Source organism: Hibiscus syriacus, unplaced genomic scaffold (genome assembly GCF_006381635.1).
Source record: "Hibiscus syriacus cultivar Baekdansim isolate YM2019G1 unplaced genomic scaffold, ASM638163v2 tig00111983_pilon, whole genome shotgun sequence".
NCBI lineage: Eukaryota > Viridiplantae > Streptophyta > Magnoliopsida > Malvales > Malvaceae > Hibiscus > Hibiscus syriacus.
In genome coordinates this window covers 1029372-1044762 of record NW_024063228.1, presented here as the reverse complement: position 1 = coordinate 1044762, position 15391 = coordinate 1029372, and the positions used below count along the sequence as shown (strand labels likewise).

The 15391-nt window shown below is 36.9% G+C and overlaps 1 protein-coding gene and 1 pseudogene across 2 annotated transcripts; one reads left to right on the top strand and one right to left on the bottom strand.

Moving 5' to 3' along the window:
- Positions 1 to 2263: 2263 nt before the first annotated feature.
- On the top strand, positions 2264 to 6769 carry LOC120173628 (annotated as a pseudogene).
- A 229-nt stretch (positions 6770 to 6998) lies between these two features.
- LOC120173625 (protein NETWORKED 1D-like) lies at positions 6999 to 14575 on the bottom strand. Of its 2 annotated transcripts, XM_039180722.1 has the most exons (4): positions 14340 to 14575; positions 13596 to 14071; positions 9104 to 13257; positions 6999 to 8463 (listed from the first exon to the last, which is right to left on the bottom strand). In XM_039180722.1, exons 2-4 carry the CDS (start codon positions 13696 to 13698, stop codon positions 7258 to 7260), a joined length of 5463 nt encoding a protein of 1820 aa, XP_039036653.1. In that variant the 5' UTR covers positions 13699 to 14071; positions 14340 to 14575; the 3' UTR covers positions 6999 to 7257. The 2 variants fall into 2 exon arrangements, with proteins under 2 accessions (XP_039036653.1, XP_039036654.1); XM_039180723.1 differs by having other exon boundaries at positions 9110 to 13257; positions 13596 to 14575.
- Positions 14576 to 15391: the final 816 nt, after the last annotated feature.

Here is a 15391-nt window from a genome sequence, read left to right as displayed (position 1 = left end):
TACAGATCAAGATACCACTATGATTGAAAATATATATGACATACAGGAAAGTAAAAGGGTTTGTTTAATTTTATCCACAAATTTCTTCAATAAAATTCGTCTTTTCATGATCATATAAAAACAAAGAACACGATAAATATGACACATAGGAAAGATAAAAGGGTTCGTTTAATCAATTTAATCGCAAATTAATTAAGTAGGATTAAAGTGGAGTTTAGTTTAGAGAATTGATTATGGTAATCTCCCTGGTTTTTTGTCTTTAAGGAAAGAGCTTTTGAGTCCCGTGATGGTCTCACTTGCACGGGAACTCTTTTCGTTTCCCCTGATGTTATATTCATGTGACATTACAAGACAGCTTTTCCAGTTTTCACAGTATCGTTGAGCAAAATAATGACCCTGGAGGAGCTAATCTATGGATCAAAGCTGCTCATGACGATCTAGAAACTTGGGAGAATATTTGGTGGCTCAGCGTGTGTTTGGTAAGGGACAATCGATGGCTGATACAGTGGGTGTTGAAACCACCAATGTTGATGGAGCTTTCAAGGAGGACACGAGGGATCATTGTGGCGAGATTTGGGCATTACTTTTGGTCCCGTATTAGCAATTGAATCTGACCATGCCAAAATCTTGGTTATCAGGTTGGCTTTGGAAGTTTTCATTCAAGCCGGTTGGTTAGGCAAGTCATGGTTGGTTGAGGAATCCGAATCTCAAGTGGTCTTGTTACGGGCGTACAATCTAAGTTTATGTCCGTGGTCAATGGTCATTATAATTTTTTCCCATCAAACTCGATCAATTAACTGAATAAATTAAATATTTTATTTCAAATATGTAGCACGAAAACTTAATAATTTAATTAATTAATTTATTAAATATGAGATGCAAATTGAAAAATGTTTAAAGCATAGTGCTTATAGGTGCGCATAGTATTGCTACGTTTTTATTCTGTTAGTTTTTTTATAAATAAATTAGGGTAAATACAAAGTAATATCTGTTTAAATACCTTAAACTCTTTGACAATAAAAATTTATACCCTATATACGCGATACTTAAATCTGAAACCTTAAGAAATAACAACAAATCTTTTAACCATTGATATCAGTTAGTTAATTATTTTTTTCTTTTTTTTTGTTCTCTAAGAATACACTTGCGTTATGCTTTTGAACTTTTTATGTTGTTGGCTTATCTGGCCAACTTCATGTTCTATTTAGACTAAATAGAATTCCTTCTACTTTGCTGGGGGAAAAACAAGTTAGAAATACCAAATTATTATTTAAATACACGTACTGTTAGGTTTTTTAGCCTATCTTAATCAAATTATTATTATTATTTTGATAGTTTATTTTTTATATATATTAGAAATAAATATTTTTCTTAAAGGCAACTAAAATTTGTTGGTTAATTTATGTTACATACTCGATCAACTGGTGTCTCTACATGTATAATTAATTTTACTAAATAATTATTTTATAAATTGTTTTATAGTTGATGAAAAAGTGTCCTATAGAATTTATACACTTACATTACGGCCAAAACACTTTCATATACTTCCCTCAAGTAAGAACCTAATTTAGGTATACTGTTAGTTCTTTTTTGTTTTTGTTTTATATGCACACCGTTAGGTTTTCAGGCTTTCAGCTGATAATATCTTAACCAAACGATGTAACAGTCGTGCCTTAAATAAAACTTAGGTTCGGGTTACTGTACTATAAATTTATGATCAATTTGAACCGTCAGGTAACTTAACTTGAAACTCAACAACCATAAAATTAACTGCCCTTTGTAACGTGTCATCCAATTGGAGTCTAACACGTTGCATAATGACCCACCAAAACGTAGTCGACCTCTAAAGTAGAATTTGAAAAGACTAACCAAAACTCACTGCCCTGTGCAACGTGTCTATCAAGGGATCATTCTTTGGTCACCCAATGAAAATCGAACACGTTGCATATTGTGCCACGTAATCCACTAAAGATAGTCGTCCTTGTATTATAGTAGAATTTGAAAGAAATAAAAAATAAAAGACGTAAACTTCCAGGATTTTGCCTCTCCTGTCTCTGTGATTAAAGGAGAACTCCCCGGTTCTTAAAACAACAAAATCTGCACGATGCGTGCAACCAAGGAATTTACTACAACAATGAATAAACAGAAATTCATGCGGGTCCCTTTGCCCACTAAACTGAGTCAAAAACAATCTCTTACATCATTTCCCTCCCTATAAAAACCAGGCCAAGTTCATCATTCTTCTTCATCACTGGCAGAAAACACACACACGATTGCATAATGGGAAACGCTGATTTTCTGTGCCCTCCGACGAGCGACCATCAGCAACAATGCGCTCATCGAGTGGCGATTCCTCCGGCACAGCCATTTTTCATGTCTTTCAAGAACTCTCTGAAGGAGACGTTTTTCCCGGAAGACCCTCTTAGACAATTCAAGAACAAAACGCCCTCGAAGAAACTTATACTCGGCCTGCAATATTTGTTCCCCATTCTCGAATGGGCTCCTCGTTACAGCTTAAAGTTCTTGAAATCTGATCTCATTTCTGGGATAACCATCGCCAGCCTTGCTATCCCTCAGGGTATAAGCTATGCTAAGCTTGCTAATTTGCCACCGTTCTCGGCCTCTGTAAGTAATACTAACAGTAACTTGATTAGATCAACTCTTTTGTTGTTGTTGTTGAAGGGTACTGATTAAGTTCTCTCTTTTGGGTTGAAATGAAGATTCAAGTTTTATTCCACCGCTGGTTTATGCTATGATGGGGAGCTCTAGAGATTTAGCAGTAGGGACTGTTGCTGTCGCATCGCTCCTCACTGCTTCTATGTTGGGAAACGAAGTGAATGCTGCTGAGCATCCCACGCTTTATCTTCAACTTGCTTTCACTGCAACTTTTTTTGCTGGACTTCTGCAAGCTTCATTAGGCCTTTTACGGTAAATTAGTTCTTTACAAACAAGAAATAGACGTAAAACTTTTGGTTAATACGGAGTTAAATTGAGGCTAAAAAGAAGACAGAATAAGTTGTACTTTGTCTTCTAGTTGCTGGAATTCTTGTCCTTTGTTGCTGTCTGACAGGAAATGTGTTTGCACTTTATAGCAATCGAAAATTCTTCATCACCCTAACATTAATATACCATTTATACGGGTAAATTAGTTTACTTTGTTGTTATTGTTTATGCAGGCTAGGGTTTATTGTGGATTTCTTTCACACGCGACGATAGTAGGGTTCTTGTCAGGGGCAGCCACTGTTGTTATACTGCAACAGCTGAAGGGAATTCTGGGACTCGAACACTTCACTAAATCTACCGACATTTTCTCGGTTTGCACTCTGTCTTCTCCCAAACTCACGAGGTTATCTTCTTCATTTCATCTCACTTTCCTTTTATAGATTATCAAACGTTAAAACTTGATCATTAATGAAATTAAAAGCTACATCAAATATTTTTACCATGGGCGCTGAGCAGTAGTTTTCCATTACTTGAAATATGTACTACGTTACATGTGATGTACTTGTATTCTTGCTGTTATTCACGGGCCACTTACATTGTCTGACAGTGGAGATGGGAGAGTGGTGTTTTGGGCGTTGGTTTCCTTTTCTTCCTCCTCGTCACCAAACATTTCGTACGTTGATCTAACCATTAATTTAATCTAATCTTCATTAAAAAAAAACCCTTTTTATGTAAACATGTGCTTCACAAATACTGAATTAACCTCAGAACATGCTCCCCACTGCATATAATATATTTGGCAAAAGAGGTTGATTGGCGTCAGTTTTACAAATCGGGAAGGACTTAAATTGGAAATTTGAGTTAAAAAAGGGATTGCTTTTTTAAGTATATTATTTGCATAATTGATTTATTGGATATGAACAGAGCAAGAGACGACCCAAGTTCTTTTGGATATCAGCAATGACGCCTTGACATCAGTCATCCTTGGAAGTCTCCTCGTTTATCTTACACATGCAGAGAAACACGGCGTTCAAATTGTGAGCATGAATAAAAAACCAAGTTCAAATTTTGGTTTGGTCCCTTCATAATGCTTCAATTTAGAATTTAGTCTATCCAAGTTCAAATTTGTTTTGGTCCCTTCATAATGCTTCAATTTAGAATTTAGTCTATATAGTTTAATTTAACATAATTTAGTTATCTATCTTTATTGTGTCATTAGTTAGTTTGAATACATAATATTCTGATAAAATATCGACGTGAATTTCTTATAATAAGACAATTTTAACATAACAAAAAATCAGGTTAGTGTGATAGTTAAATATATTTTTAAGAAAAAACAGTGTCACTATTTCAACTTAAATGATTAACGGTATTAAATATTTGACTTAATTAATACCATTATAAAAGAAACTAGGTCAAATCATGTAAAATTAATATATAATACCAAAATCTCAAACTTGAGCGTAATAAAAGGACTGAGATCATAATTTAACCAGGAGTTTAGACCTATAAGTCAAATGATGTTTGGTTAAAACAAAATATATAATATATAAAAACAAAATATATATATATCTATATATATCTATATATATATTTCGAAAAATAACAGTCATATAGAGTTAGACTAAGATCCTAAAATGTTAAAAAAGTGACATATTCTACATTTTTATGTAACTTGTCAAAGCTTTGTCCAAAGCTAATAATTGTTCGGTGTGTCCCCCCACCAATAATATTCCACTGCACCCCGTTGGCCTATTAGATAAGTCTTGATGTGTGTAATGATATTTTTAGCCTTCAAAATAAAAAAATATATTTTTATTTTTAGATTTTTATATTGAATTAAATTAGTTTATTTTATTTTAACTTTTAATATTTTTTTATTTTCTTAATTTTTAGCATTATTTATGTCATATCTGATGAAACAAGAAGAAAGAGTTTGTGACCTATGGAAATTTTGTTGGTGTGACAACGGCAGATAGGAAACCTGAAGAAAGGGTTGAATCCACTATCTTTTGGGGATTTGGTCTTTACGACGCCGTATATGGCCACGGCTCTCAAAACTGGCATTGTCACTGGGATTATTGCTCTTGCCGTAAGCTGCCTTCAAATTTTCTCTCTTTAAATTAGTCACTGTACTTTGACAGAGTTTCAAATTTAGTCCCTATCATTTGACCAAAAGAAAATGACAGCAATAACCAAGGACAAAGAAATAATAGCATGGGGCCATTTATGTTCCTTTTGATTTATTTCACTTCAAGGGAAAATGACAAAATATAGAATGATTCAAATTGTTGGTCGTTGTGAATACACACAGGAAGGAATAGCAGTGGGGAGAAGCTTCGCGATGTTCAAGCACTACAATATCGATGGAAACAAAGAAATGATAGCCATTGGTTCCATGAATCTTGTTGGTTCTTGCTTTTCTTGCTATCTCACAACTGGTAAGTTGTCAAGTCTTTTTTTCTTTTATCCAGGTGATGACAGTTAATCGATTCGATTTGTTAATCGCAGCGTCACCGTTGTTGTTGATATGTATATTTCAGGGCCATTTTCACGATCAGCTGTTAACTTCAATGCCGGATGCAAAACGGCAATGTCCAACGTTATCATGGCCACTGCGGTTATGTTCACGTTGCTGTTCCTAACACCGTTGTTCCACTACACTCCCCTCGTAGTGTTGTCCGCCATCATAGTTTCCGCAATGCTTGGCCTCATCAATTACGATGCCGCCATTCATCTTTGGAACGTCGATAAATTCGATTTCGTCGTGTGTATGGCTGCGTATATCGGCGTCGTTTTTGCGAGCGTCGAGGTCGGCTTAGTTGTAGCGGTACGATCACAAAAATATCAACCAAGTACGGCTTAAATAACATTGTTCATTTCACCCTCTGCCCAATGAATGCTTTTTGTATGAAATGCAGGTTGCGGTTTCTGTGCTGAGATTGCTGCTGTTTGTTGCAAGGCCGAGGACTTTTATTCTGGGAAACCTTCCGAATTCAACCATCTATAGAAACGTTGAGCAATATCCGAATGCAAACAATGTTCATGGTGTTCTCATACTCAAGATAGATGCTCCAATTTACTTCGCCAACTCAAGTTACTTAAGAGAAAGGTACTAGAATTGCATTGCTTAATTATCAGACAACTAGATAGGATCGGATCGGATCGGATCGAACTCATGTATGATCTTATCAGGATAATACGATGGATCGATGACAAGGAAGACAAGCTGAAATCAACAGGAAATACCAGCTTACAGTATGTCATACTCGATATGACCGGTGAGTGATCACTACAACAAAATGACCTTGAGCAACAGTCAATTTAATGACAAGAATTACATCTATTTTGTTTCACAGCTGTTGGTAGCATTGACACCAGTGGAATAACCATGCTTGAAGAGATCAAGCAAACTACTGACAGAAGGGAGATTAAGGTGTTTTTTTTTGGTACAATACTACGTTGAATGTATTGTCACTGGAAAACATATTCTGATTTTTGTGTGCGTATATATAATATTGTTATTTTAGCTTGTATTGGCCAACCCTGGAGCCGAAGTGATGAAGAAACTCAACAAGTCCAAGTTCCTGGAAAAAATAGGTCAAGAATGGGTATATTTGACAGTAGGAGAAGCTGTTGAAGCCTGCAATTACAAGCTTCATACGTGCAAACCAGCGGAATCGCTGCCATGGAACATTGTCTAAGTTAACTAGTAATCTTTATGCAACTGAGAATCAGGGTGCATAGCGTGTTTAGGCATTGCTGAATCAACAGGACATTTACCAAATTAAAAAGCTTAGATGCATGAGGTTATTTTTTCTCTTTTTAACAATTTGCAAATTGTACGATGAAATCCGTGGTAGCAATTTAACAAGGAAAAAAGAAATGAGTATTTCAACTTAGTCAAAGAAAAATCTTTACAGCATTACAAGGATAAATGCTAAGGGTAGTCCCTGTACCTATCTGTTTATGCTGATAAATACTTAAACCAGCTGTAGACAGAATGCAGAAAAATGTGAATATGAAAGATTAAGCAATGCGAAACAACAATTATGTGAGCTAGAACAAAATAATTTCCATTTAAATCCATATTTAGGCCAAGTTAAACCTATAGAGAAGGGAAGTTTTAGGCTACAAAAGTACACTTTGTTATGATTCGATGGTGCCTGAAATATACGGCTGGATCTCTAAACTACGGAAGAAGATAACCTCTAAGAGGATATAAATATGTGAAGCACAAAACTTAGGAGGGCAGATCTATAGCCAGTACAACTAAAGTCTCAGTACTGAAAACTACACTGATCGATCACTGCCTCAATCTCCTTTCGTTGGGGGTTCCGCGCATGCACAAAAGGGTTTCTTCTTCTTCTTCTTCTGGTTCTGGCTCTTTCTTACACCACCATAAAGATAGTCCCGTAATAAAACTCTTGTTTTACGCTCCATGATTCTGGTTGGTCCTTTGCTTTCTTTTGCATCAAGTTTCAGTAAGAGAAACTGGATTTTCTGCACCTCCAATTGCAACCGCGCTATCTTCTCGGACCCTCTTCGAGCTTGTTCTGCTACTCTTCGTCTCCTAAAAGAACTACTCTCATCTGATTCTAACGCAGGCTTCCTATCAAGTGACCAAGAGCGGTCTTCAACATGTGTCACCAGTTTGCGATTGACATCGAATAGTTGAATGATGGTTTCCTCAGATTCTTCTAGCTGCTGTTTAACTGTACCATATTCAATTCCTTTCCCCGTTTTTCCCGTTTCAGTTATCTCCACCTTCCTCTTAAGATCCTGCACAGTTATTTGAAGGTTACCCAACTTTTGAGCGTCCGATTCGAGTCTTTCTAAAATCTTCCTCTTGCTTCCTTCTTGATAAGGCTCTGTAAATCTCTTAGAGCTCTCTTTATCAACACCCAACTCCTTCACAATTGATTCTGTAGAGAGATTTTTGCCCCTGCGCGCCTTTGCTGTACCAATCCGTTGATTGCCAGTTGAAGCGGCGACCATCTTCTGGGACTTGCCGACTTTCAAGGCAATGTTACCATCACGGTCAGTGGTTTCCCACAACTCAAGCATCTGATTATCAAGCTCTGCAGTTTCTCTCCTGCTTAACCCATCGGATGAGCACTCGGATGTTTGATCAAGCAGAATATCTTTCATCATCATTTCACTGCCCTCAGAAATTTCAGATGCTGGTCTCTGAGCTTTGACATTGTTACCAAGTCCATGGCCAAGTTTCCCCCCATCTTGTCTAGCATTCACGTGCCTCTTCGCTCTAACTTGTTCACGACGTGAGCTGCTTCCAAATCTTAACTCTTCAATCTGTCTCATGGCAGTCTCTAGTTTGGAATTGAGAGTTAAGTTTTCGATTGATGCTTGCTTTTGCATTTCCACCACTGCACTTTCAATAGATTTAACTCTCTTATGGATACCCTGCAAGTCGGGAAAACCATCTTCAACTGATGCAATTTGGCCTTCACCTGTTCGTTGATAATTTTCAGCATGCGATTCAGTAGCCAAATCAGCATCCTTCAAAACAAGAGAACTGTCAGTCAAAGAATCACACGTGATAACCATCTAATATCCATTGCATTGTCAAAATAAATGATAATTAGCTGAAAAGGCCCCATTTATACCCGGCCTATTAAGAACTAAACAGAACTACCTCATACTTTGACAAATGTCTAATGCGCTTTTAGTATTGTAAAACATCTTGGTAATACTATATGCAATATCTAGGCCTTGCAGAAATTAAACAAAACCAGAAACTACATTGTCCATTAACAAAGATATGAAGAAAACAAGTAGCAAAAGCGCATAAAATTTACCATACAGTAATGGCAAACATGGCTCTTAAGGACATAGAAACGATTGAGCTGGTATTAATTCAACAAAATTAATAAAATATATTTCTCATTGAAACAAAATTTGTGCAGAAGATCAGGCTAGTAAATGTATATGGGTGCAAACTCGGGAACTGGATGCAGCAAAATATCAATTGCTTGTGCAAATAAACCAGTAGATGCTCATTCAGGTAAAAGATATATGTGGTTGGGTTAGAACAGAAGTTTTATATTCAACCAAATAGTATGAAGGCCGCATTGATTTGGTTTATTAAAATTTAAAATGCAGACATTAAGTCACTTGTAAGCAAACGAATAGACATTACCATTACTCCATCATTATGATCTGCGGGAAATTTAGGAGACAAGCGAGTTCGACTCCCCAATGATGTGACACTGTCCATGAGAGAAACAACAGCTGGAACATATGCTGCCAACTGAACTTTAAATTCTTCATTCTCACGTTTCAAGATTCTAGCACTTCTTTCCAGCTCTTCTAACTCCATAGCTTTGGAGCGACTTTTACTTCCAAGGACTTCACACTCCTTGATAAGCTCATTAGCCGTCTCTTCAAGCAATGCTGCATGGACAGTAGAAATCTGTAGCTCACCAGACAATGCGGCAGCTTTACTTTCCCAAAGTTCAACCTCATTTCTTCTCTTTTGTAGTTCAACACTAAAACTGTCCTCCCTATGTTTCCTTTCTTCAAGTTCCTCATTCAATTTGGCAAATTCAACCTCAAGTTTCTGATTAGCCCGACGAATGCTTTCAGTTTCCTTACTTTGATGGTCATAATCTCTGGATAGTTTGCGAATTTGCTTCTTTTGATCTTCACCTATCAGTATGGCCTCCTCATATTTAGTCGTAAGATCCTCTAAAAATTCATGCAATTGGGCTCTCTCCTCTTGACTTTCACCGAGCATTTGTTCTGCTTCCAAAAGCACAATCGCCTTCTGGCCCAACAGATCCTTTCCCTTTGAAACTTCATCATTTAACTGATCACCAACAGATCTAACTGACACCAGTTCATTCTCCAAGTTTCTCATTGAATCCTTGAGATGTGAGTTTTCCATTTGCATATCATCAAACTTTCTCTCCATTATTCTCAGTTTTCCCTCAAGATCATTATTGAGACATTTGAGTTTATCCAAATTGTCAGTGAGATGCTTTATTTCCTCGAAATTATCAGCAATAATATCCTTGAGAATAAGAGAAGTGTTACTTTCAGATATTGCTTCAGCAAAGACAGCAGAGTTTCCCTCCTCTAGATTATGTTTCTCCTTGCCCAAGTCTAAAACTTCCTTCATCAAAGACTTTTTCTCATCTACCACCCTGTGGCTATCCTCCAATGAACTCTGGTATTCCCTTTGCAAGACTAACAGTTTTTCACGAACACTTTGTATTTCAGTCTGTAAAACTTCTTCTCTTTGTCCTCCCTCCATCACTTTCAATTTCAGTTCTTCATTCATGTCCACAAGTTTTTCAGCTCTTTTCTGCAGCTCCAGAAATGCCTCAGACCGAATGTTCAACTCTTGGTGCGGTGAATTTTTCTCTTTAGCAAGATTTTCTACCTCTAATTTCAGTTGCCCGAGTAAAGCAATAAGAACCGAATTCTCAATTAACAATTGTTGATTTTCATCCAGAGAGTTTAGAAGTGAATTTTGCATCTCCCGTAATCTTCCATACACACGGTCAAGAACTGATTGGTCTTGTTTACTCGTATCATAATAACCATGGGTAGCATCAATCTCAAGAGTCATTGACATCTGATAAAGCCCTGTCCTTTGTATGGTAATTTGATCGAATAAGGATTTTATCTCCATCTGTTTTTTGGAATTTGCGAGCTCCAGTTCAGAGATAAGTTTGTCTGATAATATGATGGCTCTTAAGAGTTTCCTACACTCAAGCGATAGGGATAAATTCTTTTCTTCAAGATCTTGTGCACATTTCTTCAAGATAAAATTTTCTACCTGAGCACTCATGGCCTTGTCCAGTTCCTGTTCATATTCTTTCTTCCTGCAAATGTTTTCCACTTGTAGAAAATGAATTTGAGATTCCATAGCAGTTACGTGGGTTTCATTCAACTGCACAAAGCTAGTATGCTCCGTCTTTTCAGCCTCTAGCAACTTTTGTAACTCTTCCACTTCAGAAAATGTTGATTCTCTCTCTTTCTCCAGACTCAAATATTTTTCTTCTAAGCCCTGATATATTTTTTCTAAATCTTCAAACTTTTTTTGACTGACAATCAACTGAGAAATCAAACCTTCTGTCTGTGTTATGAGGCCAGACTTCTCATCACCAAACAAAAGGCATGAATTTTCTAAGTTAGTTAATTTAACTCTGAATCCTTCGAGCTTTGCATTTGCATCAAAAAGGGAATTCTCCAGAAAGTTATTCTTCTTCGAAAGCTTTTCCAGATTCTCAGTTGCAATCTTTAACTGAGAAATAACTGCATCCTTCTCTGCGGCGAGGGTGGAGTTCTCTCCCAAAAGAGAGTGACAATATTCTTCCAAAATCTTTACTCTCCCCCGAACACTTTCTAGCTCAGCATTCATATCTGAGAGTGAATTCTCTAAAAGGGTATTTTCCCCGATAAATTTCTCCATGATTTCCAACTTCTCTAGTAGGGCCAGCTTTTCATCTCTCTCTCTTTTGCAGTCATCGTTTAGCTTTCTGTTCTCGTCCTGCAATTCCATCACAGATGATGCAAAGTTTTCTAGATTTAAGCCAACAGATTCCAGCTGCCCTGTCATTTCCCGGTGTCTCTTGTTGAAGTCATTGAGTTCCTGTTTCAAACAGTAAATTTCTTGCTGAAGAGCATTTCTTTGGTCCACTCTAAGTTCAACTTCTGCTTCAAGTTTGGCTATAATCACCTTTAAGCTTAAGATCTCTTCTTGCATATTCTCGATGGACATTGCAGAACTTATATTGAGTTCGTTCAGGCTTTTGTTCTCATCCTTGACCCTCTGCAGTTCAGCCTCTAAACCATGATTACGTGTTTCAATGTCCTGTAAATTTTGAGCCCTATTCTGAAGCTCGGTGGCCAAAGATCTGAGTTCTTCCTGAGATTGAGAATGCAAATGCTGCAAAGTGTGAAATGTCGTTTCGGCCTCCATAAATCTCAAGCGTTCTTCTTGTATGGATGTCCAAAGTCTCCCCAATTCCTTCTGCTTCTCTGTTAGCTCTTGACTTTGATCCCTCATCTTTTGCACCAAAGACTCGAATTCAGTATGCAGACTTTGGTTGGTTCTCTCCAATAGACTACATCTCTCTTCAGCACCTTTTAACTTTGCAGCCTCGTCGTCTATCTCACAGTGGAGCTTTTGTGCCTCTTCCTGGGCACAAGCAAGTTTGTTTTCCAGGCTAGAAATCGTCCCTAAGCACTGCTGGTACTGAAGAGCAGCAGCTTCCTTATCTTTGGTCAGCTCGAGAACCACTAATTTTAGAGTTTCAAGTTCAGTTTCAGCTTTCTCTGCTCTTTCAGTCATCTTCCTGGCTCTTTCTTCAGCATTTGATAATGTTTGTTCCAGATTGCTAATAGTCTCTGTGCACTGCTTGTATTGAGTAACAGCGTCCTTCTTTTCAGCTTCTACTTTGGTGAGGTCCTGCTTTAAGGTTTGGACTTCAATTTCAGCTTTAGCAGCTCGCTCATTCAGTTCTCCAGCATCCTTTAGCGTATGAGTTATACTGTTCTCAAGATTATTTATCTTCTCCAAGCACTGCCGGTATCGATCAAGATTAGCCTCCCTTTCAGCCTCTAATTTAGCGAGGGCATCCTTTAAAGTCAGCACTTCGGCTTCAGCTTGACTTGCTCGTTCATTAAGCCCCTGGGAATCTTCTTGTGCACGAGAGACTTCTAGCTCTAGATTAGACAATCTCTCTAAACTCTGCCGGTACTCAAGTAAGCCGGCTTCTTTTTCAACTTCTAATCTAGCAAGAGCATTCTTCAAGTTTGAAATTTCCACCTCAGCCTTACTCACTCGTTCGGACTCAGAAGGGACTTCAACACTTAGATCAGGGCCCCCATTATTTTGCAGACTTTGGTCTTTCTCCTCTGTATCATCAAACTTGAGGCTTTTTCTTGCCCTTCTTTCTGTGAACTTTACATGGTTTGTAGCTCCATCAGAACCAAACATAACAGCATCCTTTTGCAACTCATCAGGCTCCGATAATCCACATAATGGTGGTGGAGTCAGAGGTGAACGGGGATCAACCTCTGTTGCCGAACCTCCTGGTGATTCGTCTGCAAAAACCAGTGGAACTTGGTTTGGAAATGCTTCTGCCATTGTCCGATGAGCCTGACGAAGCACCCCGGTTGCATGATCATATCTTTCAGCCATTGCTCGGTATGCTCGATAAAACTCTTCTACCAATTTCATTAACTCTGGACGTTTCTTGTAATACATCTCTGCTCGCCTAGCAAACGAATCAGCATCCTCTTCAATGAGCTTGATCATTTGCTTGACTTTAGTATCCATATCTGTTAAGCAGAAGATATTTTCACGAATCAAAATTTTTTAAATACTGTCATTACACAATCACATACCATCACTAGAAATCTCATAGGGTTTCATCAATCAATGCACTCCTGGTCTGATTAACCAAAGTAAATATGCATCAGTATAAACTTCCCCGTGGCTTAAATGCAGAAACTTGCAACTTAGCAAGCTTCGGAAGGAAAGTTCGGTACGCATTTCAACTTAATATTAACTATTAACGCAAACTGTTTACAGTTCATAATATCATTTCTTCCTGTAACAAATGCATAGTTGCAAAAAAGGGATGAAATTTCCAATTTTCGTAGCAATGAAGAGGTACCTGTGAGATTCTCTTGAAGCCATTTTGAATTTTTGGGGCTTATATGACTGTTCCACCACCATGAGTACATGCCAACAGAATCTGAATGCTTCACAGTTTCCATGACTTTCGGTACTCAATACCACCAACAACACCAGTTCCTGACGACCTCCGACCACGGATGACGGTCCTGAGGGGATGGATCAGCTAAGAAGATTAAAATCCAGCCACTTTTAATTTTGAGAAAAAATGTTAAAGTACTGAAACTTCTCAGTCCTTGTGCTTAAATCCTGGTGCACCAACAAACAGAAAAATAAATAATTCAGCTTTGACGTGAAGGAAACGCACACGACCTAATAACATGAATAGTAACATGAAGATATCAAAGCAGGAACGGCATAAAAATAACCTTATCGAGATAATCTAACGGTCTAAAACTTTATGTTACGAAACAACTGGTACTGGTAACTGTCGTCTCCGAACCTGCCTTAAGTTACCTGATGAAGACAACACATACTTTAAAACACGTGTTGGAAGATAGAATCTATTCAATCAAACAAAAAAAATGCTTTTAAGAAAATTGCAGATTCACTGTCAAGTGTCAACAACATTCCATAAAAACCGTAAACTGACTAAACTTTTATGAACTCAAAGCATGATTCAGTAACTAAATTACCTCTCAAGAAATGGGATTTTTGTTCATAAAAATGCGAAGAGCCGTTAAATTCAGCAAAAAGGAAGTGTAGAATAGAATAAAAAACTTACTACAAACTGAGAAAAATAAAGTATGGTTTCTGGGTTTTCATTATGTAGGCTTGGGTTGTTTCTTTTGCCTGTCTCAACCCATTTCTGAACAATCGTTCTCAGGCGCAAGTCTCATCCTTTACTTTTCTTTCTTTGCTCCTCTGTTTCCGCCGGTTATGGGTGCTTTTGAGAAGGCTGTTAAAAGAGGAAAAGAGAACTAAAAAGGGAAGAGCATATGGAAATGAGAAAAATCATTAAATACATAAATGTAGCTTAAAATCTTTTTAGGTATTTATTTAAGAGGAAAACTAACAAACAAGCAAAGCTAAAAAGAAAAAGGGTTTGGTGAATGTTAAATGACAAAGCTGTCCCTTTAGGTGTTAAGTAAGGTTCAAGACAACGTTGCTCCTTGTTCAAATGAACGAAACTCGAATTGATTCGAAAGATCAATATTTTTACTCAATTTGATTTAAACAATTTTAAATTTGAGTTAAATTGTAAAATAAAACTTGAATAATTCAAAAAATTTAACAATTAGTATATTAGTTTTTAAATTTGAGTATAATTTCTCTCTTTTATATAATATATGTCTACTACATATGAAGAAATATATATGTATTGTACATAGTCAATGGCGAATCCAAAAATATTTTTTAGAATAGGAACACATATATGAACAATGCAAAATTTTCGAATGGGACGGATACAAATAAAATTTTTGGGCAAACACTATCAATAAAGTAAGTAACTAGCCAAAGAAAATTCAGACTTAACATGCGGCTCTACCAATGTATATGATTATAGGAAATCAAAAATATTTTAAATTAAATAATACTATAATATTATAAATATTTAAAACTAAATTTAAACAATTCGACTAGATGTAATTCAACTCAAATTTTATAAATTCGACTCAAAAATATTTTAAATGAAATTTAAATTATAAAATATAAATTATGAACTCCAATAACTAAAAAAAATATTTCTACTCGTACTCGTGCTTCTCCACGTATGACTTGGATGGTAAATATGGAAAAGGAGAATCTGGAATTGTAGGCCGTCGGCGGATATGA

Coding starts and splice junctions, on each gene's coding strand:
- LOC120173625 (XM_039180722.1), bottom strand. CDS start 13,698: ATGGAAACTGTGAAGCATTCAGATTCTGTTGGCATGTACTCATGGTGG. Junction 13,258..13,595: donor GCTTCAAGAGAATCTCACAG/GTACCTCTTCAT, acceptor TCTGCTTAACAG/ATATGGATACTAAAGTCAAG. Junction 8,464..9,103: donor ATCATAATGATGGAGTAATG/GTAATGTCTATT, acceptor CTTGTTTTGAAG/GATGCTGATTTGGCTACTGA.